We start from the raw sequence: 27,691 nt of genomic DNA on the forward strand, positions 1-27,691 counted from the left end.
AGAATCTGACCATTCTAATTAATTATTGTCTTAGCGCCTAATCAAATGTAATCGTGTTAATTTAATTACATTTAGAATGTTGACCAACTTATATTCTATTGTCCAAAATTGATGAACTAATATATATATATATATATATATATATATATTTATATATGCATTCTCATATATTATTTAAATCATTTTTCGAAATAAAAAATGTCCCAAGGAAATGATTAATAAATGAAGTTGTACTAGTCGACGATATGGATATATTAAATTATATTAGCAGCTATCAAAATTAGATTTAATTATATAAGTATTTTATATTTTTTGAAAAATTATGGATACATCTTTGAGGGTGTTAATGTAATATACCTGAGATGTAATATTGTTTGTGTAAAATTTTGTTGATTGAATAAGGGGTGTACTCGTAATTACAAATGATTAATTGCATATTTTTGTTCTCTAATTATGCTTGAATAAAAGGAATAAAATGTCGAACAAGCATAATTAGAGGATGAAAAATGCAATTAGCATAATTACAACTATAGCAGCGAGAGATCACTAGAATAAAATTTACTATTTCTTTTTATAGTTACGAGGCATATATAGTAAATATTTTTATCATGACTTTTAGCCATACGGGCAAAAACTACGATCGGTAACTATTACGTAGCCGTAGTCAATACTTTTTTATTATGGTTATTTACTTTTAACCATAGCAATTGACCATAGTTAAATATTAAATTTCTTTTAGTGAATATATTTATAATTTTATAAAGAAAATGGAATATTTTTGCAATTATATCTAACTTCAGAAGATGTAGATATAATTTATGGTGTATATTAATTTTAAATTTGTACATTATTTATGATGTGAAGTGACTATGATTGTCATCATTAATTTGTCTTTTTAGGGATATATTGATTACAATTGACTATGCATATATTATAAGGTGTGAACTCAACTATTGATAGACATATATACATATATATATATATATATATATATAAATATAGGCAAAAATGCAAGCAACTCCCTTGTAATATTACAAATGAGCAAATTATTCCCTTATAAAAAAATAAGTAACGATTTACCTCCCTATATTTTTTAAAATACAACAATTTATCCCTATATAAGGAGGTAAATTGCTTCATTTTAAAAAGTACAGGGGGGTTAATTGCTATATTTTTTTCATAAAGGGGTAATATACTCATTTTCAATATCATAGGGAGATAAATTGCTATTCACCCTATAAATATATTAAGTGATGAAGCTCTTTTCAGTAAATCTCTAATTATTATATTTGGAGAGTATATTGATTATAAGTTTATGAAATATGTAGAATTAATTAACGAGATAGTGATATGAAAATTTAATATACACATTGCACATATTTTAATTTACTTGATATTGACGAGAAATTAATTGATATTTTATTTAACAGATGGCTATATATGATATTTATTTAAAACTAAATCAACATCATATCAAACTTACTTGTAAATATTCATGTAGTGTCCTACAAACACAAATAAAAATAATAATAGTTTATAAAAGTACTAATTATATAATTATCTTTTGACTGTGTAATAATTATAAAAATAATACAGTACTATACATTATAATTTTCGTATAATTTTAAAAATAAATACAAGCGCAAATATAGAAAATTAATGACACTATTTATTTTTTGGATTAATTATTGTTTTTCCTTTTACTCATATTGATTCGGGTAAATCACGCTTGATAACGATTAACGATCATGATCTCTTCACGTCACCAATCCGAATCTGATATCTGAAGATAAAACAAGAAAATTAAGTTAGTTGGGTTCGTCCCGACGACGACATCGATGCTTAAGTAAGTTTCGGGTCGAAGAAAAATTCAGTGATCTAAGTATGCGAGTAAAAAGTAGTGTCTCAAAAGTACCTCTCATTGCCACGGAGTGGATTATTTATAGGGTTCTTTTGTGGGTCCCATCCTTCGACGCGTGTCGTCTCAAAGGGTGCTCATGCAATGACTAAGCGTCTCCTCAACATGCCATCTGTCTGGGTCCCTATATGGGTCGGATCCGAATTATCCTGACTCGAAAGAAATATCCATGATCCACAGCGGACAACGACCAACTAAGCGACCACACCTGGCAACCTCTGTAATGTCTTCGGTCCACACTGATCCGCGACTATCTGTACGGCCACATCTTGCGACATCCGTGTTTCAATAAAATCCCCATCACATATATACTTTGACAAATTCATATATATAAATATATATATCCATACATATTATTAAATGTTGAATATTTATCATCCCAAATTCAACTAGTTTGACGAGAGGAGGCCAAACATATTTTAAAATTCATATAATATACATTGTCATAATTACGAATATTCAATTTGATATTTGGAAGTGGAATAAGTATTTAATTAATTCCAAATCATGTGGTGCACCTGCTGCATGTTTAGGTGCACTTGCGTCAAGATGATATATACTTAGCTAGTGTTGGTCGGTATGGATATTTGCAGGTTGCCTAAATTCTATTAATTAGTTTTTAAGTAAAATTTAGGCAAATTTATATTTTTGATCCTATAACTTTAGGTTGTTAGTATATTTTGGTCTTATAACTTACTCAATTTATATATTTAGTCTCTTTTTCTTGATGAATTTAGTCCTGAATATATCACATTTTGTCCTCTTTTGGCAAATTTAGTGCTGTATTGATAATTTTGATCCCTTTCACACTGTAATAATCTCATTTTTCGTCCTGTAATTGAGTCGTCAGAACCAAAATTGTCAATACATAACTAAATTTTCTAAAAAAAAAAAAAGGACCAAATGTGAGATGTTTAGAACTAAATTCACAAAAAAAAGGACTAAATGTGTAAATGGAGCAAGTTACAGGATCAAAAGTGCTAATGATCTAAAGTTACAGGACCAAAAATATAATTTTACCTAAAATTTATGTTGGTATCCAAAATTTTTTTATTAATAACACTTTAATACTAGAGTAAAGATAAATTTTTTTTTGAGAAATTAGCTTTTTCATTGATATTGATATTTGGAGTATCCTTTTTTCAAGTTTAATGATAAACTTCAATACAAATTCAGTTAAAAATCAAATCCAATCAAGACAAGAGCGACAATTGATGAAACAACTAGTCCAACCAACTCAGCACCAGCTTCAGTGTGCTGATGAGACAACAATCGGTCTATGTCCAACTACGTTGGGTTGATGACCCATCTAGCTCGACGGACATTTCAACCACATTCCCACACCTCAAATGGCACGCCACCACAAAGGGAAATCAACACAAATGAATATGATTGCAGTAGTTTGCTAGATAAAGATGACATATAACCACTTTTCTTTATTTTCAACTAGTTTTTTATGATGTGGCAAATTTGTCCCTATGGTGTTCGAGACGGTTGATGTGGCACACAACGTGACCAAACATATCACGATAAAAAGTAGACATTTCGAGAAATCTTGGAGTATCTTAATCACTCTCATGAGTCTTCTCATTTATCTCATCTTGTACTTATATATAAAGATTTAGGTAGATAACTTACTTTTGATTTGCATTTCAACTGGACTGTGATTCACTTACAAATTTTAACACACCACCCTCGTTTGCAAAATACTTTATTACGACGATCTTTCATTTTTATCTTTTTTTTGTAAAATATTTTACTGACTTAAGTATCAAAATATTAATAGATGGTATGAAATTTCACTTTATGTTTTATTAATTAATGAATTTATGTTTGCATAAACCACCAAGTATTAATTTGTAAGCAAAAATTGAAACAGTATCCTGCAGATTACCTGAGTTAGAAGGGCTTGGGAGCGATAATGCAATTATCTTTTGATATTTTGTTTTCAAATTTTGAATTCAGTTGTTAATTACTTTCCGAATATAATTCGACGTGAATTATTATTTTATTTTTCAAATTTCGTTTATCGATGTAAGAATTTTTGTTGTTTTGGGCTTTTGTATATTCTCAAGTTATTTTCTTGAGAAAACTTAGACAAACAATTGATCAAAGCAATTCAGGACAAGCGCCCTTTTTCCATTGGATCAAAATCCCAAATCAAGAAACCGAAAATTCCAACTCCGACAGAGTGAGTGAGTTTGTGCACTTTCTTCTCTCTCTCAGCATCGCGGAGTGGAGTGTTCTGAATTGTTGTGTCTTGCTGCCAATTACTCCAAGTAAAACTGTAAAAGCAATACCGATTCATCAGGGTTCCGGTAATCGTTTCTCTGTTTGTTTATGATCTACATTTCATTAATTATTTCTTGTTGATCTCATTTTCTTGTTTTGATAGAATAAGTAATGTGTGGATATGTGGATGTAACTGTTGTATTTGGTGTCAGATACTGACATGGAGGATTATGGATTTGAGTACTCGGAGGAGGACCGGAGGAACAGGATGTTGATATTGAAAACCAGTATTATAATTCTAAAGGTGGGATCTTTTCATTTTATTGCAATCCCTTATTGTTGCAAACTATTTTTTCTTGCAATTTCTGAAATTCAATTTACGAATTTAGAACAGCGTTTGGCTCATCTTTATTGTTCACAAGTGTGCTTGTATTAATGTTTATGTGTGTCTGTGAAGAATGGAAGTTTGTTTGATTGCACATTGTGGTGTATACATGGACAAATGCATTAAGAAGATTTCACAAAGTGTCTTGTCCTCGAAAATTTTTGGGACTTTGTTACACTATGGTTCTTGCATATTTGGGGATCCACTAGTTAGGCTTTATAAATATATGTGGCTCTTTCTTGGATGTGGTCAGTGTATTGCAGTTGGTTTTGATATGAGGTAGTTTGTGTGCTTTTATTTTATTCTAGCTTAACACGATAACCCGTTTGTTTTCTTTTCTTTGTAGGTTTGGTTGAAACAGAACCCGAAGCAGCACTTGACGGTTTTGCAGAAGTGGTGCAGATGGAACCTGAAAAGGCTGAATGGTGAGTTTTATTGTTCTTACAATACGCGTTGCCATAATTACTTATGCATTTGTTGCGAGCTATGAAGTTATAGATTTATCAGTTAATGAAGAATTCCCCGTTTGCTGAAACATATCTTCTTCCAGTACCTTTATTTCTTATGGTGTATTACTTGTTTATTTGTCAGTTGGTTTTTTCCACTCTCATAATGTGACTTGATGTGCATTTTGAATTTTCATTCACTTTTATTTCATGAAGCACTAGATCAAGTGATACTCGATCATAGTAATCAAGTCCACTAAGCTTACTCCGAGATTGTATGACAAGAGTATCACTTTGTTGTTTTGTTTTATTCCCTGATGTATTAAGTTTGGAAAGGATGTTTAATGGTTATTTGGTTGGGTTCTGGAAATGTGTTATTATTAAGTATATTAATCTGGAAATATGTTAAATTAACCGTATTAATATGTGTTGGCTTATGTTCTCACGATTTTATCATGAGTAAATTACTGTCTTTGACTGCATGTTGTCTTGTTTTTTCTTCAGGGGATTTAAAGCTTTAAAACAAACAGTTAAGCTTTACTATAAGCTTGGGAAGTACAAAGAAATGATGGATGCTTACAGAGACATGTTGACTTATATTAAGTCTGCAGTCACCCGAAATTACAGTGAGAAATGCATAAACAACATTATGGATTTTATTTCTGAATCTGCAAGTCAGAACTTTGGTCTGTTGCAAGAGTTCTACCAGACCACCTTGAAGGCACTTGAAGAGGCAAAGAATGAGGTAAAAAAATCTATTTAATTTGATATTTGTGATTTCTTCTGTCAACCGTAAAAAACTTCATGTCCTTCTTTTTGCCAGAGACTCTGGTTTAAGACAAATCTGAAACTGTGCAAAATATGGTTTGATATGGGTGAATATGGGCGGATGAGTAAGGTAACTGTTTGATGATTAAGGTAATTAATTATTCTTATACAACTTGGCGATTGATGTGAATGTCAGTCATCATACTTCATCAGATCTTGAAGGAGCTTCACAAGTCTTGTCAAAAAGAAGATGGTACTGATGATCAGAAGAAAGGCACACAGTTATTGGAGGTGTATGCAATTGAGATCCAAATGTACACTGAGACAAAGAACAACAAAAAACTGAAGGTAGGGTGTTCTTTACAGGCCTCACATGTGTCCTGGGGCGACCTTGACTCCTAATTGGTTTGCTTTTTGTTCATTGTTGTTTTCTTAGTAGTCTTGTTAATGTCCGCTAAGTATGTTTTATTATTGCGATTGCTACTGTTATTGAGCGGAAAGGCCACGTTTGTATTTCCTTTGTTGGACAAGGATAAGAAATACCAACTCTTATGGCCTTTCCTTCTTTCTCGTCTGGATTCAGGTATGCTAATTTACTTTGTGACAAGAAATGATCAACACAATCCTTGCTCCCTCGCTCCCCTGGTTTATCGCCTTTTTTTCTTGGTGTAAGAGTCCTATCCTTTCATCATCTTCTTGTTCTTCGTGACTTTGGGTTGTCTATCCTTTTCTTTTTGTGATTATGTGGAGTTCTGTGTGGAGAAACCTCCTCCTTTCTTCTTTTATTAAATGTACTAATCCTCTTGCTTACAAGAGAAAGTTGATTTCAACTTTATGGTTACTGCTATCCTAATTTCTTTCTAATTCCCGCTGGATAGCTCCACTCGTATTACTTGTTATGTTTGGAACAATTTTCTGACGAAAGAATTCTGTTATTGACATTGGACACAAGAATGATCAGTGTTTGTAAATTAATTGGATGCCAAGTAAGATGTCTTTCCTGCAACTGCGAATTCATGCATTGTCATACTGTTATAGAATTTGTGGACTGAGAGAAATCCTACCAGCATGCTTCTTCTATCAAACTCATTGTTTCTTTACTTTCTTTAATTATGTTTTTAGTGTCTTTGAATCACTACTTATCTTTTTCTTTATCTAATCCGAATTTCTTTTTTCTTTTTTTTCGTTTTCCTTCCTGTTCATCGGCATTCTACTTTTTGAAGCTATGAAACCTCTTCTAAGGATGTAAAGGTTGATTCTTGTCCTTCGAATTCATTTATTGAGTCACTCGGATTCTGAATTTATTGCAGGAACTGTATAAAAAAGCATTATCTATCAAATCAGCTATTCCTCATCCACGAATCATGGGGATAATTCGTGAATGTGGTGGAAAAATGCATATGGCAGAGCGGCAGTGGGCTGAGGCAGCTACTGATTTCTTTGAAGCTTTTAAGAACTATGATGAAGCTGGGAACCAGAGGCGTATCCAATGCCTAAAGTATGTTTTGAATTTCTTATTATATGCATGTCTTGATAGGGAGTTGGTGTTGTGTGTGGATTTCGTGGTTTTCTACTTCTATACATCTGCTTCTAATTACTTCTTGTTGTGCATATATGTCTGCGTGCTTAGTGCATACTGTTGGGTAAAGCTAAACTGAAGTTTTTTGCTAGTATATTTGATATAGTTTTATTCCATAATTATGGCAGTTACGATTTAAACTTCAACAACTTGGTTAGACGTAGAGTAAACTGAGGAGTGAAGAGTTGGAAGCGAGTGACCCATACTGAGATTTGACAACATAAGAAAATATGAATTTTAAATTAGTAACTGACTGAAAGGTCATCTAAAAGAAAGTGCTAGAAAGACAAAGGGGAATAAAGAAAACTAAGTTTAGGATAACATTTGTGATTAATATGTTGTGAATCGTGACTATTTACTTGAAAAACAGAGCCTTGAATCAGTTTTAATCTCAACAAGTTTATGTTATATCCTGAATGACAACCTTGTGAATTCCATGTGATCAATTAAATGTAAGATATTTGTGTGGGCTTGTTTGCTTATTCTTCATAACCTGTAGTTAACTCAATCAGCTATTGGTTTAACAAAGTAGGTAATGCACTATAGTTTCATTGGTGTCCCATGTAAAGGAACATCTTTTATGCACAAACTTAAGGACTGGCCAACCGTCTATGTTAGTTTTTCCTTGTTTCTTTCAATCTATGATGTTAGGCTTCTTTGTTAATCTGCTCTGTTATATAGCCTTCCTGTCATTACTGTGTGGTATTATTAATTTGACCTATGGTTGGCACTTTGTTTGAATTTTTTCCATTTTATCCTTGTATAAAATGTGAATAGGATAAGTTGCTTTTATAAACACACACACACACACACACACACATATATATCTATATATATGTATAAACTAACTAAAAAATGGCTGTAAGGTTTCAGATAGAAGAGACCTGCACCCTGAATAGTACTCATATTGATGATAAAATGTTTAAGATGGTGCTGCTGTGGCAATCATTTTCTATTTTCTCATTCTTGGTTGCTGGTTTGCTCAAATTTGTACATATAAGGTTTTGATGTTTGACATTTGTATTTTCTGGGTGTATTCTTGCATGACAACATTTAAACCGAAATTCTTGTAAAGGAAATAATAGAGTGATGTAGCTTATAGAATTATAAAGAAATTAAATCAAATATCCTGAATCCTTGGTGTTATTTTCCACTCCATTCCTTTTAACTCCACTTGAACTTAGTTGAGGGTCCTCATGTCTCTCAGGTATTTGGTTCTGGCTAATATGCTGATGGAATCAGAGGTCAATCCATTCGATGGTCAAGAGGCAAAGCCGTAAGTTGATTCATGGATTTGAGCTTCTGTATTCTGCTCTCAAGCTTACTGGAGGTTACCCTCACTACCCTTCTTTTGTTTTGCCGATACAAAAATGATCCTGAGATTCTAGCCATGACGAACCTAATAGCAGCATATCAACGGAATGAGATTTTGGAGTTTGAAAAGATTCTGAAGGTCTTTAATGTTTAATGTCTAATGTCAGCTTGCTAGGAGATGTATCTCATCTTATTAAGTTTTGTTGTTCTGAAGTAATCATGAGGTGGGAATTTTGTAGAGCAATCGAAGGACAATAATGGATGATCCGTTCATTTGAAACTACATTGAAGATCTCCTAAAGAATGTGAGGACGCAGGTGTTGCTTAAGCTGATTAAGCCTTACACCAGAATTCGAATCCCATTCATATCAAAGGTGAATACAGAAAATCCTTTTCTGGGCAAGGAACCCTTCTTATTTTCTTCTCCCTCTTCTATATTATATTTTTCCTTATTTCCTTCCTATTTTCGACTTATTTTCCCCTTAAAGGAGGAGAAAACACAGGCGAGGTTTAGCCATTTTTGGTATATTTATGTGCTCCTCTGGCTTGCATTGATATGCATTCCAATAAGGTCAATTTCATGAACAAAGCCAAGAACAAGAGAAAATAGAAATATTGGGTAAGTAGAAGGAAATGCAAAAACTCCGAAAGCCTATCATCTGAGTAGTTTGAGCAGTACACTACCAACAGTTAATTCTCAGCATCTTTGATTTGGTAGTGTTATCTTTGGAAAGAAGAAATGCTATCTCTTAGGCCATAGCCCATCAAGAAATTGTACATCTGCTAATAGCATTTATTGTTCCACAGGAGCTTAATGTTCCAGAGAAAGATGTTGAGGAGTTGTTGGTGTCCCTCATCTTAGATAATCAAATACACGGGCACATTGATCAAGTCAATCGGCTATTAGCGTGTGGCGACAGGTCGACTCGTCAACTGAGCTCCACTTATATCTTTATCAGTTTCACTCTTGCCGCCTGAGTTTTCAGCTTCCCTTTTGTTTCCGTTGTATCGTATATTCAGTATTGGGATAATATGCATGCAGGTCAAAGGGAACGAACAAGTATACTGCAATTGACAAGTGGAACACACAGCTTAAATCCTTGTACCAAACCATCAGCAACCGAGTATGTTGAGAATGGTTATACATAGACGCATTATTTATGCTCCTGTTTACATCGCGGGTCTAAACATGGACCGCAACGTCATCCTAGCAAACACCGTCGAGTGGTGTATGAACATGAATACGAACGCGGTACATAGCTACGTACCGATATGTGTTTTCGGTTTTTAGCTGCTGATCTGGTAATAAAATGGTGCAAAGATGTAAGGTTTTTGGTAATGCAGCTGATATGACAATGGTCTGATTATGACTTGTACTAGGAATCCCAACAATGTTTTGATTGTTGAAGGCAATACCACAATCCCATTTATCTGTTATGCTGTTTTCTGGGTTGTACACAACATATATATAGTTACTGCATCAGCAGAAATTTGATAGTCTGAATCTTATTTTGAAATTAATAATTTCATTTCATATATAGCTATGTGAATAATATTCACATCATTTTCAACTTATTGCATCATAAGTCTAAGTATGTAAATCGCTGTTTGTTTATGTTTTTATTTTCCGTTTTAGAAACAGTAATTGATAATCTAAATCTTATCGTTAATTTTAATGATATTGTGAAATAATTTAAATGAAATATGTTTTTAAAATTTTATTTAAATCATGTTTAACTTATTGCACTTTTTAAAATTTATGTTTAAAACCCGTAGCAATTCGTGTGAAGATTGATATTCAAAAGTTGGACAGGGTACAATTTTTTATTCAATTTAAGAGAAGGATGAGCATAAAGGGTTACTATTAATTCAAACTCAAACATCATTTTCAAACTTAATATTAATTCAAACAAATTTAAATAATAAAGTGTTGGATTGGACTCAAATAAGATACATATTTGTTCCTAATTGATCTTAATTAATTAGGTCAATTGTTAACAAAATTCGGAAATCTTTCGTATGATGTCTATGTATGTGTGTGTATATATGTATATTAATTATATCTGAGCTGTAATTATTAAGGTGGAGATAATTAGAATCGAACATTTACAAGAACCTGATCATTCAAAATCATCAATTGTGGGTCATTCGTGGATATTTATCTCATTTAATGTAAATTTATTAATAATATTGTAATAAATATTTATTTTACTTGACGTAAGTTAATTATAACTTCAATTTATTAATCCAATTAATATATTTATCAATTCATTAATATTAATATAATTATGTAATCATTGTTCCCATTAAAAAGAGAAAAAAAAAAAACCTTGTAGATCTTAACATATTACAAGCTAGGTATATCTTCTTTGTCGTTGCTTATCAGTTTGATATTCCCCCAACCTGAAAATAATATATTTTTTATTTATTTATTCTACTCTGTATTCTGGTCGAGGTCATTGCTTGTCAATTGAGGCCTTGGGTGCCTGCACAGTTAATTCTGAAACCAACAACAAACGTTTAAGAAGTCATTTGGAGGTCTCATTAAAAGAAACATTTCGACAATCAAATTAGAGATCAAAAAAATAAAAAAAAATTAAAACAGTGTAAGTATACCTGAATACTATATTTGGAGTTATTTATAGTTGGTGTGCAATATACGAAAGCCACCTCGGAGCTCCCAAATGGTGCCACGTGTCACTCTTCAAAGACTCATATTTCAGGTTAATCCGATTCAACCCATTATAAAAAAACATGAATCGTTTAGTACTATTTAGGTAATTGTGTTATCTTGTTAGGGGCATACATGGCATTTTACTACCTTTACGATGTCATATATATAATATTAAAAAAAGCAATTTTTTTAATCATTTTATGAATAAAATTATGCAAGAGGAAAATATTTACTAACTTTTATTACTATATATTTTGGGTGGATTTTGGATAATGACTTGATTTGATCATTACTTTGATTTAAATAATAAAAAGTAGAAGACAACATGGGGCCAAATAAAAGTAAAAATAGTGGAAAATGTTTAGTACACCTAAAATAAAGGGCAATTAGGCCACTTTTTTTTTTTATATATATATATATAATAATTGTGGGTAAGATCATCATTATTATTATTTTTAAGATCTGTAATGCGAAATCACTGTTCTTTTTTCAGCTCTTAATTTATCTACTGAATCAATGTTTATACATTTATCTTGTGATAATTAATTATCTGTATTATTTATTTAAAAGTGAGATCCTAAGTATCATGATCGTAAAATTTAAGTTTTTTAAAAAAAATACCCTTAATTATATTTATTTTTCCACAGATGATTATTTTCTAATTAATTTATTTTATTAAAATAGCTTTTCTATTTATATATATTTAAAGTTAATTGAATTGATTTTATTATTCTGATCAATTATTTATTTTATTATATCTAATTAAATGAATATAATGAAAATTTAAATTATGAAGACTCGAGAATTAACTAAATTTGAAGGGGTTTGTGAGTGTCGTGGATGACAAACTCATTTGTCTACACTTTAATTGACTAGAAATGCTAAACTTTCCAAGTCAAAAAGTTTGCAAGAATTTGTTCCCCAAAAAGAAAAAAAAGAAGGTTTCAAGAAACGTATAATTAGTTCATATTTATATTTATTAATTGATTATATATATATATATATATATATTCATGATTCTTGGAAAAGCTTTATATATTTTTTAAGAAATTTCTTCTGCTTTTCTCTCATAAAAAAGAAAATAAGAGTGATCATCATCATTCTCAATTAATGATCACTCCTTTGGTGGAAAAAAGAAAAAAGAAAAGAATAAAATGGTCCACAGCCTCTGCAGGTGAAAATATTTTTTTAATCCCATAAAATAGAGGCTGAATTTGTTTTGATATCACAATTATTATAGGTGTCGTTTTTAGTTTCATAAAACTCATAATTGCGTATTTTTATTCCCAAAAAATCACGTGCATTATGGTTTTGAAACTAAAAAGGCGTTGTTTGGACTAAAAAAATACTTTAATTTTGGGACTAAAAATGCCCAAAATCATTTTTTTTTTTTGGACCAAAAGGATGCGATTTTGAGTTCACCTGCCATAATTATGGCACCAATAAAAAAATTCCATCCTTATTTTATCTGACAAAAAAGATATTTTACCACATCCACACATGATATGATGCTAATATTTACACTCCCTCCCTTCATCAATTTTCAAAAATTCCATTTTATTATTTATAGGATATAAATTACAATAAATTCTTTTGAAATTTGGTATAATTACAAATATTTACCAGCATCCTTTTAAATATAAAATAATTATGTAGCCTTAGACAGTAAGGTGGAAATGTCTATTTTACCCTTACTAATTTTTTAAAAATATATATTTAAAAAACATATAAAAGAAAATTGAGGGTAGGTAATGTCACATTCACCTCTCTCTGCTGTATCTGATTATTTACCCTTGTAAAATATATAAAATTATAATTTATAGTCTAAAAGGACATTTTAGTTGGTTCACGACAAAATTGAATAGAAACCTAATGGTGGCTAACGATCAAACAGGCTCATTGTTTGACAAACGTTAAAATCAGAGGGGTGAAGCGAGCAAAATGTTGCTCGTCGAAAGCAAGTCCAACTTGAATTATTTTACCCTAGAATCTTACAAGCCTTAGAACGAAAATCTGTGAAAAAAATACGTCAGCAAAGAATCATAATAAAATAATTGCAAAAAGTCATAAACAATAATGCATAATGAAATAAGAGCAAATACGAGTGTGTGATGGGATTTCTCATGTGTGAGTGTCAAAATGCTATCACCCTCCAAAGTGGAGCGAAGATCGTCTTTACAGTCGTTGAGAGGAATCTGTCTTCCATTTGACTCAAGAGACGATTATTCCCTCCTCGACCGAATCCCCCTCTTTCATAATGTAGTTACTTAAGGGTGAATGTCCTCTCCAACGATAAGAATAATTCTCTTGCACATATAGACATCCCACTTTTCTAGCAGGTTGGTTGGGTTTTTAGATTCCACAAGAGTCTCCCAACTTCCTTGGTCATGTCCTAATTGTCCCTTGCTGAGCTAGCTTGTGAGGATTGTCACCATGTGGAGATTGAACTAACTCCTGCCTAAGCGAAACGGGGGGCTAGGGCCTTCCCCCTAGCTAAGGTCTTGAGTCTTGGGACCGCTTTAACGACCAGCTTCTCTGGCTCTTGGATCGAGTTATTGTATTTTAGGAGCATTAACACTAATATTGATAATTTTTTAAACAACAAAAGTATATTTGTAGTTATATTAAATTTTAAAAAAGATAACATAATGAGTTTTTAGGTAAAGATTCTTTTTTGAAAGCTACATGAAAAATAATACTTCAAAATTAATAATATTTAATATATGATTCGTCTATTGGAAATGGTAACTTGAATAATGAGAAAACAAATAAAAATAAAAAATCATTATGAAACTTAACTAATTATAGCTATGCAATGACAGCTGGCTGTTGTATTTCGTAAGGACAACACGTTAATCATAAAAAAAGACAATGACAAAGGTTTTGACCATATAAAACTAAACCTAGACAAATGTTTTGATTATTGCAATTTGGTTTGTTCTACAATAATAGATTAATTTGTGATAATTTTATGATTTTAATCATTTACAGCACACAGAGAATAATTCATTTCTTATTTTTGACAAAAACAAAGAAAAGGAAATATTCACCGACAGTACATAGTAATAATTGTTTTTGTGGCCAGAAAGAACATGATAAACTTCAGAAGAATGCATACTAGCAAGCGCCCACGCACTATATATGACTGAATCAAAGTACTATATATACACCCTCAACCAAACCCATAAAAAATATAACACACACACACACACTGAGAGAGAGAATTTCCTTCTCTCTCTACCCCTTTCTCTCTCTCTGTCTCTCTCTCTCTCTATATATATATATATATGAAAAAATAGTGCAAGTCTGCAACCAACCAAACCATCAAGCATGGGGTTCTTGATTGATCCATGCTTGATTCGGGCCCTTTTCTCTTTCTACATGCTGTCAATAATTTTCGCTACCTCATCATTAGCAGCAGCCAAAACCAGGCATTTCAAATGGGAGGTGGAGTACATGCACTGGTCTCCAGACGGCCCGGAAAGCGTGGTTATGGGCATCAACGGCCAGTTTCCAGGCCCGACCATCCGCGCTCGGGCCGGCGATACCGTGCACGTCGAGCTCACCAACAAGCTCCACACTGAAGGAGTTGTCATCCACTGGCACGGAATCCGACAGGTTTCTTTCTAATTTTTTTCTTTTTCTTTCTTAAATATTTTTGCATGATTATTGCATGAAGGGTTCATGATTTTCTATAATTACAATTTGATAATTTTAGCTGATTTCTTGATTTTTGGGTGATGGAATTTTCAGAAAGGGACGCCGTGGGCAGATGGGACAGCGTCTATCTCACAGTGTGCTACTAATCCTGGAGAAACGTTTGTCTACAGGTTTAAAGTTGACAGGGTAGGTATAATATATATATATATAGTAGGATTAAATGTAATTTCAGTCCACCGACTATAGTCAAAAAAAATTTAGTCCTTTAACTTTTTAGAATTTTAAAAAGGCTTCTACCCTTTGAAATTGCTCAATTTTAAAACACTAGTGACCAAATTTTGTCCAAAGTCACCAAAAAATGACACCTGAACGTGACGGGGCATTTCAAAATCCAAAGACTTTGGACAAAAACTGCAGACTAGTGTCCCAAAATTGAACAATTTCAAAAGTTAGAGGACCTTATTGAAACTCTAGAAAGTTAAAGGATTAAAATAAAATTTAACTATAATTAGTGAATGAAAATTACCTTTAATCCTATATAGTAATATATATATATACTATATATAGAGAGAGAAAATTTTTAATGAAAATAAAGTTTTAAGTGGACCTAACCGATTATATGACAAATATATTATACTTAATTGGTGTGTAGTTCAAAAAAGTGACTAATCATATGATAAATATATCACACTTGTTCTGTTCAGCCAAACTTAATTTTGATAAGCATTACTGAATACCTAATTCTAGATAATATTCTCGATTTCTATCTTTTTATATTTTTCATAAAGTATAAAAATGGAAGAACGATTAGTGAAGCAATTTTTATTCAACTTTAGTGTACAAGACCGTAGGGAATTTTCGTCGAATTTGGCTAAAATTAAATTAATTACATGGCAAATGTAATTTAAATTTAACTATGTAATTTGTCATTTTTTTTTAACTGTACATCAATTACATGAAAAATTTATGTATAAAATTATTCAGATTTGATCAAATCTAGTCGGGTTAGAGTTTTTTTTGTTTTACAACTCTAAATTTAGATCAAATTTTATTATTAGAACCCCTTTTATTGAATATATTAGTAATGCTGATAACTTTGAATTTAAAATTTTAATGTTACATTTGGATAATCGATAGAGTTGAATTCATAAATTTCGAATTCTTAGTAATAATTTTTTTAAATTTATTTGGATAATTTTAAATTTGTGGATCTAAATTTTAAAAATGTTTTAGATGGAGTATTTAAAAAAAAATTATATAATTTTTCTTTCAAATTATTCTTTTTCGTTCAAATTAAAATCTATTAATTCAAATGAAGTTTATATTTACCCTTTCCACGAAATCCTAGAAAAAAAAAAGACATTTCTCAAAAAGAAACGCACAGTAAAGACAGATAGATTTTTTTTATTGGACACATGTTGTCTGGTGTATGTAGTCCTGGTGTTGATTATAACTGTTCACTCACATCAAGAAAAGCACTCTGTCTGAGCTGGTGAACATATGCTACTTTACAGAGCAAGGGTTTTTTGATTCTGTGTGTATGTAATATGGTGTAGGCGGGCACATACTTTTACCATGGGCACTACGGGATGCAAAGATCAGCAGGGTTGTATGGGTCCCTAATCGTTGACGTGGCGGAAGGAGAGAAGGAGCCGTTCCACTATGATGGGGAGTTCAACATTCTGCTCAGTGATTGGTGGCATAAGAGCTCCCATGAACAAGAGGTTGATCTCTCCTCTAACCCCATGCGCTGGATTGGTGAGCCACAGGTAATATTTTCCTTTTCCTTTTTTTTTAAAATTTTATTTTAAAAAAAAATACACTATTGTTTTACTTGATTTCTTTATACATATGTATGCATCTATGTTTGTGCATGTCATTTATAATTATTCAAAAGATTTTATTGCAGATATTCCAAATTTGAGAATCCAGTCTGATTGGATCTAATCATATTTGAATCGATTATATGATAAATATAATATACTTGTTATGTGATAAAAAAGAAAATAGTCAATCAAATGACAACTAAATTATACTTGTCATTCAATTCAGTTATATTTAATTTTAGTAAGAATTTTTAGTTCCTTAATTCCCAAATACGTGAATTTTCGGTTGAACTATATGTGGACTAAAATTAATTGACGTCACAATATATATATATATATATATATAAGATGATTTATTTTATTAGAGAACTCGATGGTTTTCTACAGTTGGTTGTCATTAATTACTTCTTCAAAATCTTTTTCATTATTTTTTGAAAAAATCGTATTTTTTGTCTGGTAATTTAAACCTAGTAAATTTTCAGTCTTATTACTTACGAGATTCTCGAAAACAGTCCCATAACTTGCAAAATCTAATTTCCTATCCTCCTGCCAACTTCTTGATTAAGAACTTAACGAAAAAAAATTACGTGCAAGTAATGTGGCTGTTATTTTTTCAAAATCGATGGGCTATTTTCTAAAATCCCATAAAAAATTTTGAGTTTATGTGACTATTTTGAGAATTCTCATAAATAATGGGGCTAAAAGTATACAAACTTAAGCTATGAGACGGAAAAATACAATATTTCTCAATTATTTTTCTCAAAATTGTGGATAAGTGAGCAAGTATATATATACACACTAAGAAATCAACTATAGCTATTAAATATCAAAGTTTCAAATAATTTAAAATTTTGACCTAAAATTTGTAATTTGGTTAGTTTATTAACAAGCCAAATATATAACATTATGTGTATACATATAAGGACCAATGGCCAGCTTTCTTTACCAGAAAACAGAAAAAAAAAAAAAAATTGCAAAACCAACAGAAAAAAAAAAAAAAATTGCAAAACCCCATTGGAAATTGTGAAAGCGTGTTTAACACCTTTATAATCTTTTAGCTGTATGAGGAACACGATTATGGAGTGTTTGCATTTGAATGTGGAGTGTCTGCATTTGAATAATGGAAAAAGTTGTCACTGATAAACTTTGGTATACTAACAGGCAATGTGCATTGATTGGTTCCTTTTTAGCAAATAGTTTGACAAAGGAAAAGTTAGGAACCTTTTGTCGTGCTTTTATTTTTGTGTTTTATTACAAAAAGTTTAAGGATAAATTACATTCATACCCCTTGACGTTAGGTTAAAATATATAAATATTTTGGACTTTTTTACAAAATGATGGATACACTTTTAGAGATTATAGTTGTAATTAAAACTATACCTCCTCTTCGAATGCAAAATTTATACAAGTTTGAAAAATATTACACTAAAACCCCTCAGAAAGTGTAACTGTAATTTTGTAAAATATATGGGGTATTTGTGTAATTTAACCTGATTTTAGAACGTGTCAGTGTAATTTTTTCAAAATTTAAATGATTTCGACTGTGACGGACCGTAAGTTGTTTGTATTGTATTTACAAATTATATATCAATACAATTCTCACGAGTCGAACGTAAAAATATATATCCCACGTCTTGTTTATATTAAAAGTTTAAGTAATTGTGTGTGTGTGTGCGCGTATGTTAGCATGTTGGGGGAGGGGTAGGAGACCCATAAAGTATAGTCTTATGAATAGAAAACTTTTCCATTTTCTGATATATTTGAATATGATAGACGTTGCTGATTAATGGGAGAGGGCAGTTCAATTGCTCGTTAGCGGCGCGTTTTAGCAGTTCCTCAACAGCAAACGAGTGCAGGTTAAGAGGAAATGAGCAGTATGCACCCCAAATCCTCCGTGTTCAGCCAAACAAGACCTACAGGCTCAGAATAGCCAGCTCCACTGCATTGGCTTCCCTCAACTTGGCCATTGGGGTAACAACATATATTAATTTATCGGGTGAATAGCAATTTACCTCCTTGTGATATTGAAAATGAGTATATTACCCTTTATGAAAAAAGAAATAGCAACTTAACCCCCTATACTTTTTAAAATGAAGCAATTTACCTCCTTACACAGGAAGGTAAATTGCTTCATTTTAAAAACATAGAAAGGTAAATTATTGTATTTTAAAAAATATAGTGAGGTAAATCGCTATTTGTTTTTTCATAAGGGGGTAATTTGTTTATTTGCGATATCACAAGGGGGTTACTTGCATTTTTTCCCTAATTTATCCCATCTATTTATATATATATATTACACACACACCATTGACCAATCTAATTTACAGTGCTTCTCATTTAATTCTTATATAATATATCTAATTAAATATTAAATGGGCTTCTCATTTAATTCTTATATAATCTATCTAATTAATTATTAAATGGGTCGAATTTTTTATTTTTGAACAATCACAATCGTTCATTTTAACTATAGGTGATTGTCGGGGCCCAAAATCCCCTGAAATTAAAGTACGTCTCTAAACTTATTTTAAAATATCTTATAAGTTGGTATATCTTACAAGATAGTCAATTCTCACCCCCACCCACCAATCTGCATAAGTTACAGGACAAAAAATAATTTAAGAATTTTTTATATTGTGAAGTATGAAGATGCAGATGAAGTACATAGTTTTTGTGACTTATTGTTTGGAATCTCTAGGCAGAAAATTGGAATTAGTATGTTGATAAGACAGGGCAGTAGATTCCTTCTGGAGAGTAACGACAATTCATAGAAAACAACACTCTGAATATATATGAGAGATGTGTATTAGCCACAGCCACTGCTTTCATATTCCAATGTACCTTAGCCATCCACTAGGAATTTTCATATCATCCACTGCTTTTAGGGAAAATATCACTTTTTCACGTGTAATATAGTGTGTTTTTACTGTTAATTGCATTAGTTATAAAAATTTTATATATTTTTGGTCTTGTAATTTTGAAAAATAAGTAGTAACTTTGGTCTTATAATATCTTTCCATTTGATATTTTAATGATAAATGCCACGTACGGGTCTTTACACTTTCAGGCCAATTGATTATTAAAATTATTATTTTTTGATCTCATAACTTTCAAAAAGTGGTATTTTTGGTCGTATAGCTTTCTGAAAGTAGCAATTTTGGTCCCATGCACTTAACGATCACGTAATATTTTTCTTTAATATATAATGAAAAGGTGTTATAGGACCAAAATGTGCTACTTTTTTAAAATTATAGGACCAAAAGTGAGAATTTCATAACTAATGGGACCAAAAGTAGAAAAGTCCTAAGTTACGGGACAGAAAATGCTATTTTCATACTATTTTATGTAAATTATCTTAGCATTTTTAGTCCCATAATTTAGGATCTTTCCACATTGGTACTATTATTATAGGATTCTCACTTTTAATCCCGTAATTTTCAAAACATAGTATTTTTAGTCCCATGGCACCTTTCAATCACATATTTAACGAAAAATACCACATAGCCGTTAAGTATATAGAACCAAAAGTACTATTTTTTAAAATTTATAAGACCAAAAGTATGAAATCCAACGAGACAAAAAAAAGTGTAAAACCCCTACAACCACATGCTCTTTTTTGGTTAAATTATGTAACGAAAAAGTATTATAAGATTAAAAATACGATTTTTTAAAAGTTAAGGGACTAAAAATAAAACTTTCATAACATATAAGACCAAAAATAAAAGACTCTAAATTATACAACAAAAAATATTATTTTTCCACGATGTCGATACTCTAGAGGGAGTATATACATATATATATATATATATAAAAGTTATACAAATGAAAAAAAAAGAAAAAGGTGTAATTGTTCGGGAACAAGTGGGGTAAGATAAGATATTGTGTGAGCTAGATTAATTATTACAAGAATAATATTCGCAAAAGGATATAGATAATGCATGCTTTTCTGCTAGTGGAAGTATGGGACCAGATAGTCTTGCTCATTTCAGTCTTCCTCGTGTTCACAAACAGAAATTGACCCATGTTCTTGTTTTTGACCTTTTTGTCCCTAGGGTAGGCTTTTTATCGTAGCATAATTATAATTTTCGCCTTGTATATTACAAGTTTTATAATTTTAATTTCGTGAAAAATTGATTTGATAATTGAAAAGTCGACAGATATTTCTGTGTACACCACATGAGGAAATAAAATTGGGAATTTTGAAAATTTTGGTGATATTACTCGTAGATTTTATGTCGTCTTGTCAAAATAAAGACGCGTAGGTTACGAAAACTCCAGAACTTGAAAAAAAAATCATAAAAGATGACATTTTGTCGTTCTTCCACTGGAAATTGAAAAACGTGTTGTCCAAGTGGAGAAAAGTGAGGTGGACGTGCATAAGATAGCCATTTTTGCTCTGCTGGTTCATCAAAAGGACGTATCATAGCTATTGCAACATTTGGCTATTTCATAGGTACCAAGGCTTTTGAGCTTTGAAATGTCCCAATTTTAACGTTGGAGAGAAAGAATTTGAATTGAAGGATTTTAAATCACTCTACCTAACACTAGAAGAACTTAAATTTATTAATATTTAATAAAATATAGATCAAATTTAAAATTGAATGATTTGAAATTTTTTAAATTTAGAATTATCCAAATAAATTTAAGGAGATTGACTCCCGTTGTCTTAACAGAAGCACAAGTTGGTGGTGGTGGAAGCCGATGGCAACTATCTCCGGCCATTTTCAGTGGACAACATCGACATATACTCCGGTGAGAGCTACTCAGTCCTCTTTACAACCAATCAAGATCCCTCCAACAACTACTGGATATCGACCAACGTACGAGGCCGAGAGCCCAAGACGCCGCCCGGCCTAACCATACTCAACTACAGCCCGACATCGGCCTCAAAGCTCCCCAATTCACCACCACCCGTCTCACCACGATGGGATGACTACGGCTCCAGCAAGGCCTTCTCGAACAAGATTCTTGCCCTCACCGGCACGCCTAAGCCCCCAACTACATCCGACAGGAGAATAGTCCTCTTAAACACTCAAAATTTCATGGACGGACACACCAAATGGGCTATCAACAATGTGTCATTAGTCCTCCCTGCCACCCCTTACTTAGGCTCCATCAGGTTCGGCCTGAGCAACGCTTTCGACAAGAAACGCCCTCCCGACAACTTCAAACACGACTACGATGTAATGAAGCCCGCGCCTAATCAGAACACAACATCCGGAAACGGAGTCTACGTGCTGAAATTCAACACAACAGTTGATGTCATACTGCAGAATGCAAATGCCCTCAAGGCGAATGTGAGTGAAATCCACCCCTGGCATTTACATGGCCATGACTTCTGGATTCTTGGCTACGGAGAAGGGAAGTTTACAGAGAGCGACGTCTCGAAATTCAACTTGAAGAACCCTCCCTACAGGAACACGGCCGTCATTTTCCCCTACGGATGGACTGCACTGAGGTTCGTGGCGGATAATCCAGGCGTGTGGGCGTTCCACTGCCACATCGAGCCCCATTTGCATATGGGGATGGGAGTCGTTTTCGCGGAGGGCGTTCGACGCGTGAAGAGGATCCCTAATGAGGCTCTTGCCTGTGGCTTAACAGGGAAGTTGCTGATGAACAATGTGCACAAATGAGACTAATCAGCTATCAGTTCTCAGCATTTTCCACGTTCTTTTTTTGGTTGTTTTCTTGTGTTCTTGATCAGAGTTGGCTCGGTTAATTGAGAGGAAAAATCCACCGAACTACTGCTATTTATGATCTGTGCATGTTTGTTAATTCAAGTTCAGGTACATGAATGCAATCCCTCAAATGTAGTTTTTGCATAACTAAATTGAACAATTATGTGAGACGGGTTAAAGTTGTAGTATCAGCGATAATATGAATAGGGCCGTCGGTCTACATTCATCGTTGGCCTATAATCATATCGCCAGACGACACAAGACATGACTAAAATTGCTAATCCCAAACTTACAACAGGACTAAAATTACAGTTCTCTCTCACACATACATGCCCACGAAGCTACATAACAAAAACACACATTAAACAATTAAATTCAACGAAACAAACGACAATTCCATGTTCACTTAATTAGCTGTAACAAACAATCATGCCATTGGCATTCAAGGGAGCAAAAGGTAATCGAGAAGCAACTTCCAAACTTTGCACCCTCTATATATACATATGCTATAGAAACTACAACTCCAAATACTCATTATTATTACATTGATCATCAATCAACACACAGATAAACATAAACGAATGGGACAACGCGGTAGTAGTGCGTTCGTGGTGGTGCTTGTGCTGGTGATGTGCAGCGCAATGGTAGAGGAGGTAGAGGGGACGGGCTTGGCGCTTTGCCTGCTCACTTGCTCGAAACATGGGGAGATGTGTGTTTCCGCTTGTTCAGTGCATCTAGACCAAACTCCGTGCTGCAAGAAATGTGGGAAAACCGAACGATGTTGTATCAAGGATTGCATGGAAAAATATAAGTGATGATATGGCTGCAGCCAAATGGCCATGCATGGGGTTTAAGTTTATATGCTTTGAAGGCCTTGCTTTTTATCATCATGGATACTAGCTAGGGTTCTTGGAGGTGTAAACCCATCATATTAAATAAACAAAATTCATCAATAAAAGTATTTATATATATATACACACACACACCCTCTCAAGGACTATTCATACACTTCTTTCCCTGTCAAGATTTTGTGAATGTTGTAATTTATTAATTATATTATTTAATTTTTATTGTGTGGTAGTATTTTTAATTTGGACCTATTTGAACTATCGTCCCCCGCATGGCATCTTGTGCACATATACAAAGTAATCTTTTACGTCTTAAAATATAAATAAAAATAAAATTTATTAATTGAACAGTTAAGTTATTAACATAAAATTTGAAAAGTTGACTAATAAATTAGTTATCTTATCCGTTGAGGTATATTTCGGGGATCACAAAAAAATCGATGCAGCAGTGTCAAAACCGCCACTTCGCTTTTATAGCACCTTTTTCTCTTTATAATTGTACAAATGAAACTAAAAATTTTAATACAAAATCGGATTTGGTCCCTATACTGTCTAGAAAATTAAAGTGATCAATCATATGAAAAGTTTATCACACTTACTCTGTGATTGATTTGATACGATAGTAAAAAATGGAGAGAAATTTTCTTGATTAATTGTTGGGTTGAGAAGGGAATAAAATTCTTTGCCCAAATCCATATGGGGCCTTGATTGGCCCTAAACCCAAACATGGGCTTGGCAAGAACTGCCCAAGATTGTAAAGAACGATAGGTTTAAAGTGGGATAATGAAGGAATTAAAATATTATTTAATTAACTTGTGGTCTATTTATCGATTATTCCCATATTTTAAAAAGTTACACGTACATCCATCTGAAATATCAATATTATTGATATAAATCATTTATACTTTTAAAAAATTATGCATATATTCCCTATAAACGTCGGCAACATTACACAAATTATTTCTATTTTTTTCTGTTATAAATAATTTTTATAATTACATAAAAAATAAGAATAATTTATATAAATAAATTAATTATCCCTCAAATTTTACTTGATTTCTACACAAAATATGTAGATAGACAAAAGAAGAAATTATAAACATATAATTTTCTTGTAAAATCAAATCATTTGAGCCTGACATTCTTGGCCGGCGGATTATAGATTTTATTTCTATTATCTTACCCCACATTTTATTTGCAATCGCAACTTAAATATATAATAATTCAAAAACAACAAAATCGAGTTTTTGGACATAGGTACAGTAGTATGTTATTTATTTGTTTATTTTGAATTTATTAATTAATTTAGAAATATTGATATATTATGTATTAAATATTATAATAATAATATATTGGTTGATTTAGAATTATTTGTGCATTTTCTTAAAAAAAAATGTATGTATGTGCAACTATTATATGAAATAATTCTTAGGGAAAAATACAATTTAGTTCTGTAATTTATAGGGGTGGCATTTTTTATTCTACATGAATTGATTTTCACAATTTAGTCCTGTAATATTTTAATTTATAGGACTTTTTCCATCAATTTGATCAAAAAATTGCATGTAACCTGCACATTATCTAATTAAATTGGGAATTCGGCAAATTGGTTGGACTTGTCCTAAAATTTCATTTTCTTTTTCTTAATTACATGACCAAATTGTGAGTTTTGATTTCAATTGGACCAGAATTGCCACCCCTCATAGTTATAGGTTTAAAATTATATTTTCTCCGCACTTTTACTCTTAGGAAAAAAATGTAATTTTGGTCTTATAACTATGAGGAGTGAAAATTTTAGTCATGTAATTAAAAAAATATGCAATTTTAGGACACTTCCAACCAACTTCATCGAGAATCACATGTGACTTGCCTCATGGCCCAATTAAATTAAGCATTCCGATAAAATTGATCGGAGTTGTCCTAAATTATAAAATATTTTAAATTATAAGACCAAATTATGAAATTTGATTTCAATGGGACCAAAATTGCCACTTCCCATAACTATAGGACTAAAACTGTATTTTTTTTTTCATATTTTTTATATTATATCAAAAAGTTAAATTCAATAAATATTAAATGAATTTACAAAGGAATGGATGGGTTTGAGAGAGTTTATCTACACGTATACGTTACCATTCCGGCATTCCCTAGCAAAAAGTTAGAAAACAAGCAGATAACAACAATACTATGCACAAAAAGACACATATGAAGACATTAATTAACAAACCTTCACACCATTCTCATGAACTTCGGAAAAGAAAATAAACCCTTTTCCTAACTCAAACAAAAAAATCAACATCAGCATGGCAAAATATTGAGACACACGATTCCCATAATCCCTCTATAAAAAGGCCAAATTGCGTCCGACCCATATATATACGATCTCAAAATAAGACGTTCACGTAAACCATGATGTTTTCCGTTTCCTCTAGAGCACGATGGCTAGCTATCGTCGCTTTGATTGCATTGTGTTGCCGTGTGGAGCTGGTCCAACGCGCGGAAGGGCAAACGCCGACCGGGCAGTGCATGCTGGGGTGCAGTCAGAGGGCGATTTCGTGCGCCTTAGATTGCGGAAGTAGCGGGCGAGGAGGGCTGGGCGGCGTCGCCTGCTACCAAGGGTGTGGCGCAGGCAACATTGCCTGTGTGGTGTCTTGCTTTGGCAGACAAGTGCTCCCAAAAGACAAGTGTGATTGATGGTTTTGGATTCCCACACTTGGATTGACTAGCACTAATAAGAAGTATATATGTGTGTGTTGTACTTGTTCAGTTTGTAGCCTTTGCAACTTGATTCAATAAAAGTACGTACGATTTTTATTAGCAATGATTTCAATTTGATTCTTGTATGGTTTGCTATTAGGGAGGTAAAGGTTAATTGATGGCACTTTCATACAATTATTGTAATTTGAAGTTGTGTATCGATATCGATGGCACTTTAATTAGCTAGACTCGAATTTAGAAAAATAATCAATATTTAAAATGAAATTGATTAAAATGGTAAAATAAGTACAATCAAGACTGTTGATTCGTTCGGAGGATTATTATGAAAATCTCTAGCATTTTTAAAGTTTTTTCATGCTTAGGGATGACAATAATCCGAACTCAGTGTTGCCCTAATTGGGGCAGATAAGTGAGTCCCAGGGTAGATTAGGAGTCTTAGTGGTTTGGATTCGGACCCACCTCGATTATATTTTAGTTTTTCAGTTTTTTTTTGTAAATTTTATATAAAAAATATATAATTTATTTATACTTACATATAATACATAAATTTAATATTTTTATAAAGACAAATTGTTTATAAGTGTTTTAATGTATATATAAGTAACACATATTTTAAATTGTTTTAATCTAGATGCCTAAACCATGCACATATAAATTTATTAACAAAAAAAAACTGTCAACAATATTATTGTGTCGTGTTTAAAAAAATTGTGGCAATATTTGCTTTAAAAAATATATTTTTTTATATTTTAAAAATAATAATTGGGTCCAACCTAATGAATCCCCAGTCTAAGACGGAGCGGGTCCTGAGTCCAGGATAAAGCAGGTTCTCGATCCTGTATTTTGGCAAACCTGCCTCAGCCACCTCGTTGCAATCCCTACACATGCTGCAACCGAGCGATCAGGGAAAAAATCATCCTTGAGATTCTGCCATGCTTTTTTGCAGCTATTTTAATTATTTTTCAGTTTAAAATATCATCATCAGATCTACTTCAAAAATTGTATAGCCTGAGTTTCTATTGATACAAGCGTACTCTTTTATCTCATGTTCTCTCAATACTATTTAATAGTAATACGTGTTTAAATGAGTTGTAAGTCGTTAAATTCTACTAGTTGATATCAATATTTTATTTCAGAATCAAATACAAATTCACAATCCTGAATTCTAAATCTATATCAACAAATCCTCTAACTTTGTCACCTTTTTCGACTTTTCTATTATTTACCAGTCTGTTATCAATACGCAAAACTAAGCTTAGTTAATTTATTATGCAGATTTTAATCTGAGTATTGTATTTTTATATTCAACGAATATTTAAATTTGGAATTTATAATCGTATTTTAACTTTCATATGATATATAAGAAAAAACATTTAATAATTTTATAAATTTAATTATCTTCACATACCACCATTATTGTAAAAATGAAGTATAAGTTTACATGAGTTCATGTTTTCTTTTTCTTCTTAAAATACGAAAAAGAAAAAAAAGAAAGAAAGAAAGAAGAATAACAAATGCGACTTTTGGTACAGGAAATGCCGACAGGCGACAGCGTTCTCTCTTTGACGCAAAGTCGTTGTTTAATTCGTGGACCCATATTATCGAAGAGTGGATATATATCATGAACCGGCCGTTGGGTTGTTGA

At 32.1% G+C, this 27,691-nt stretch overlaps 1 protein-coding gene and 1 pseudogene across 1 annotated transcript; both read left to right on the forward strand.

Annotated features, from left to right (window-relative positions):
* LOC105163721 lies at positions 3,397-10,079 on the forward strand (annotated as a pseudogene).
* LOC105163722 (L-ascorbate oxidase) lies at positions 14,499-22,597 on the forward strand. Its single transcript, XM_011082165.2, has 5 exons — positions 14,499-14,934; positions 15,070-15,162; positions 16,533-16,745; positions 18,576-18,773; positions 21,476-22,597. Exons 1-5 carry the CDS (start codon positions 14,647-14,649, stop codon positions 22,433-22,435), a joined length of 1,752 nt encoding a protein of 583 aa, XP_011080467.1. The 5' UTR covers positions 14,499-14,646; the 3' UTR covers positions 22,436-22,597.

Source organism: Sesamum indicum, linkage group LG6, assembly GCF_000512975.1.
Source record: "Sesamum indicum cultivar Zhongzhi No. 13 linkage group LG6, S_indicum_v1.0, whole genome shotgun sequence".
NCBI classification, from domain to species: domain Eukaryota; kingdom Viridiplantae; phylum Streptophyta; class Magnoliopsida; order Lamiales; family Pedaliaceae; genus Sesamum; species Sesamum indicum.

Coding starts and splice junctions, on each gene's coding strand:
- LOC105163722 (XM_011082165.2), top strand. CDS start 14,647: ATGGGGTTCTTGATTGATCCATGCTTGATTCGGGCCCTTTTCTCTTTC. Junction 16,746..18,575: donor GCTGGATTGGTGAGCCACAG/GTAATATTTTCC, acceptor TGAATATGATAG/ACGTTGCTGATTAATGGGAG. Junction 18,774..21,475: donor CCCTCAACTTGGCCATTGGG/GTAACAACATAT, acceptor TTGTCTTAACAG/AAGCACAAGTTGGTGGTGGT.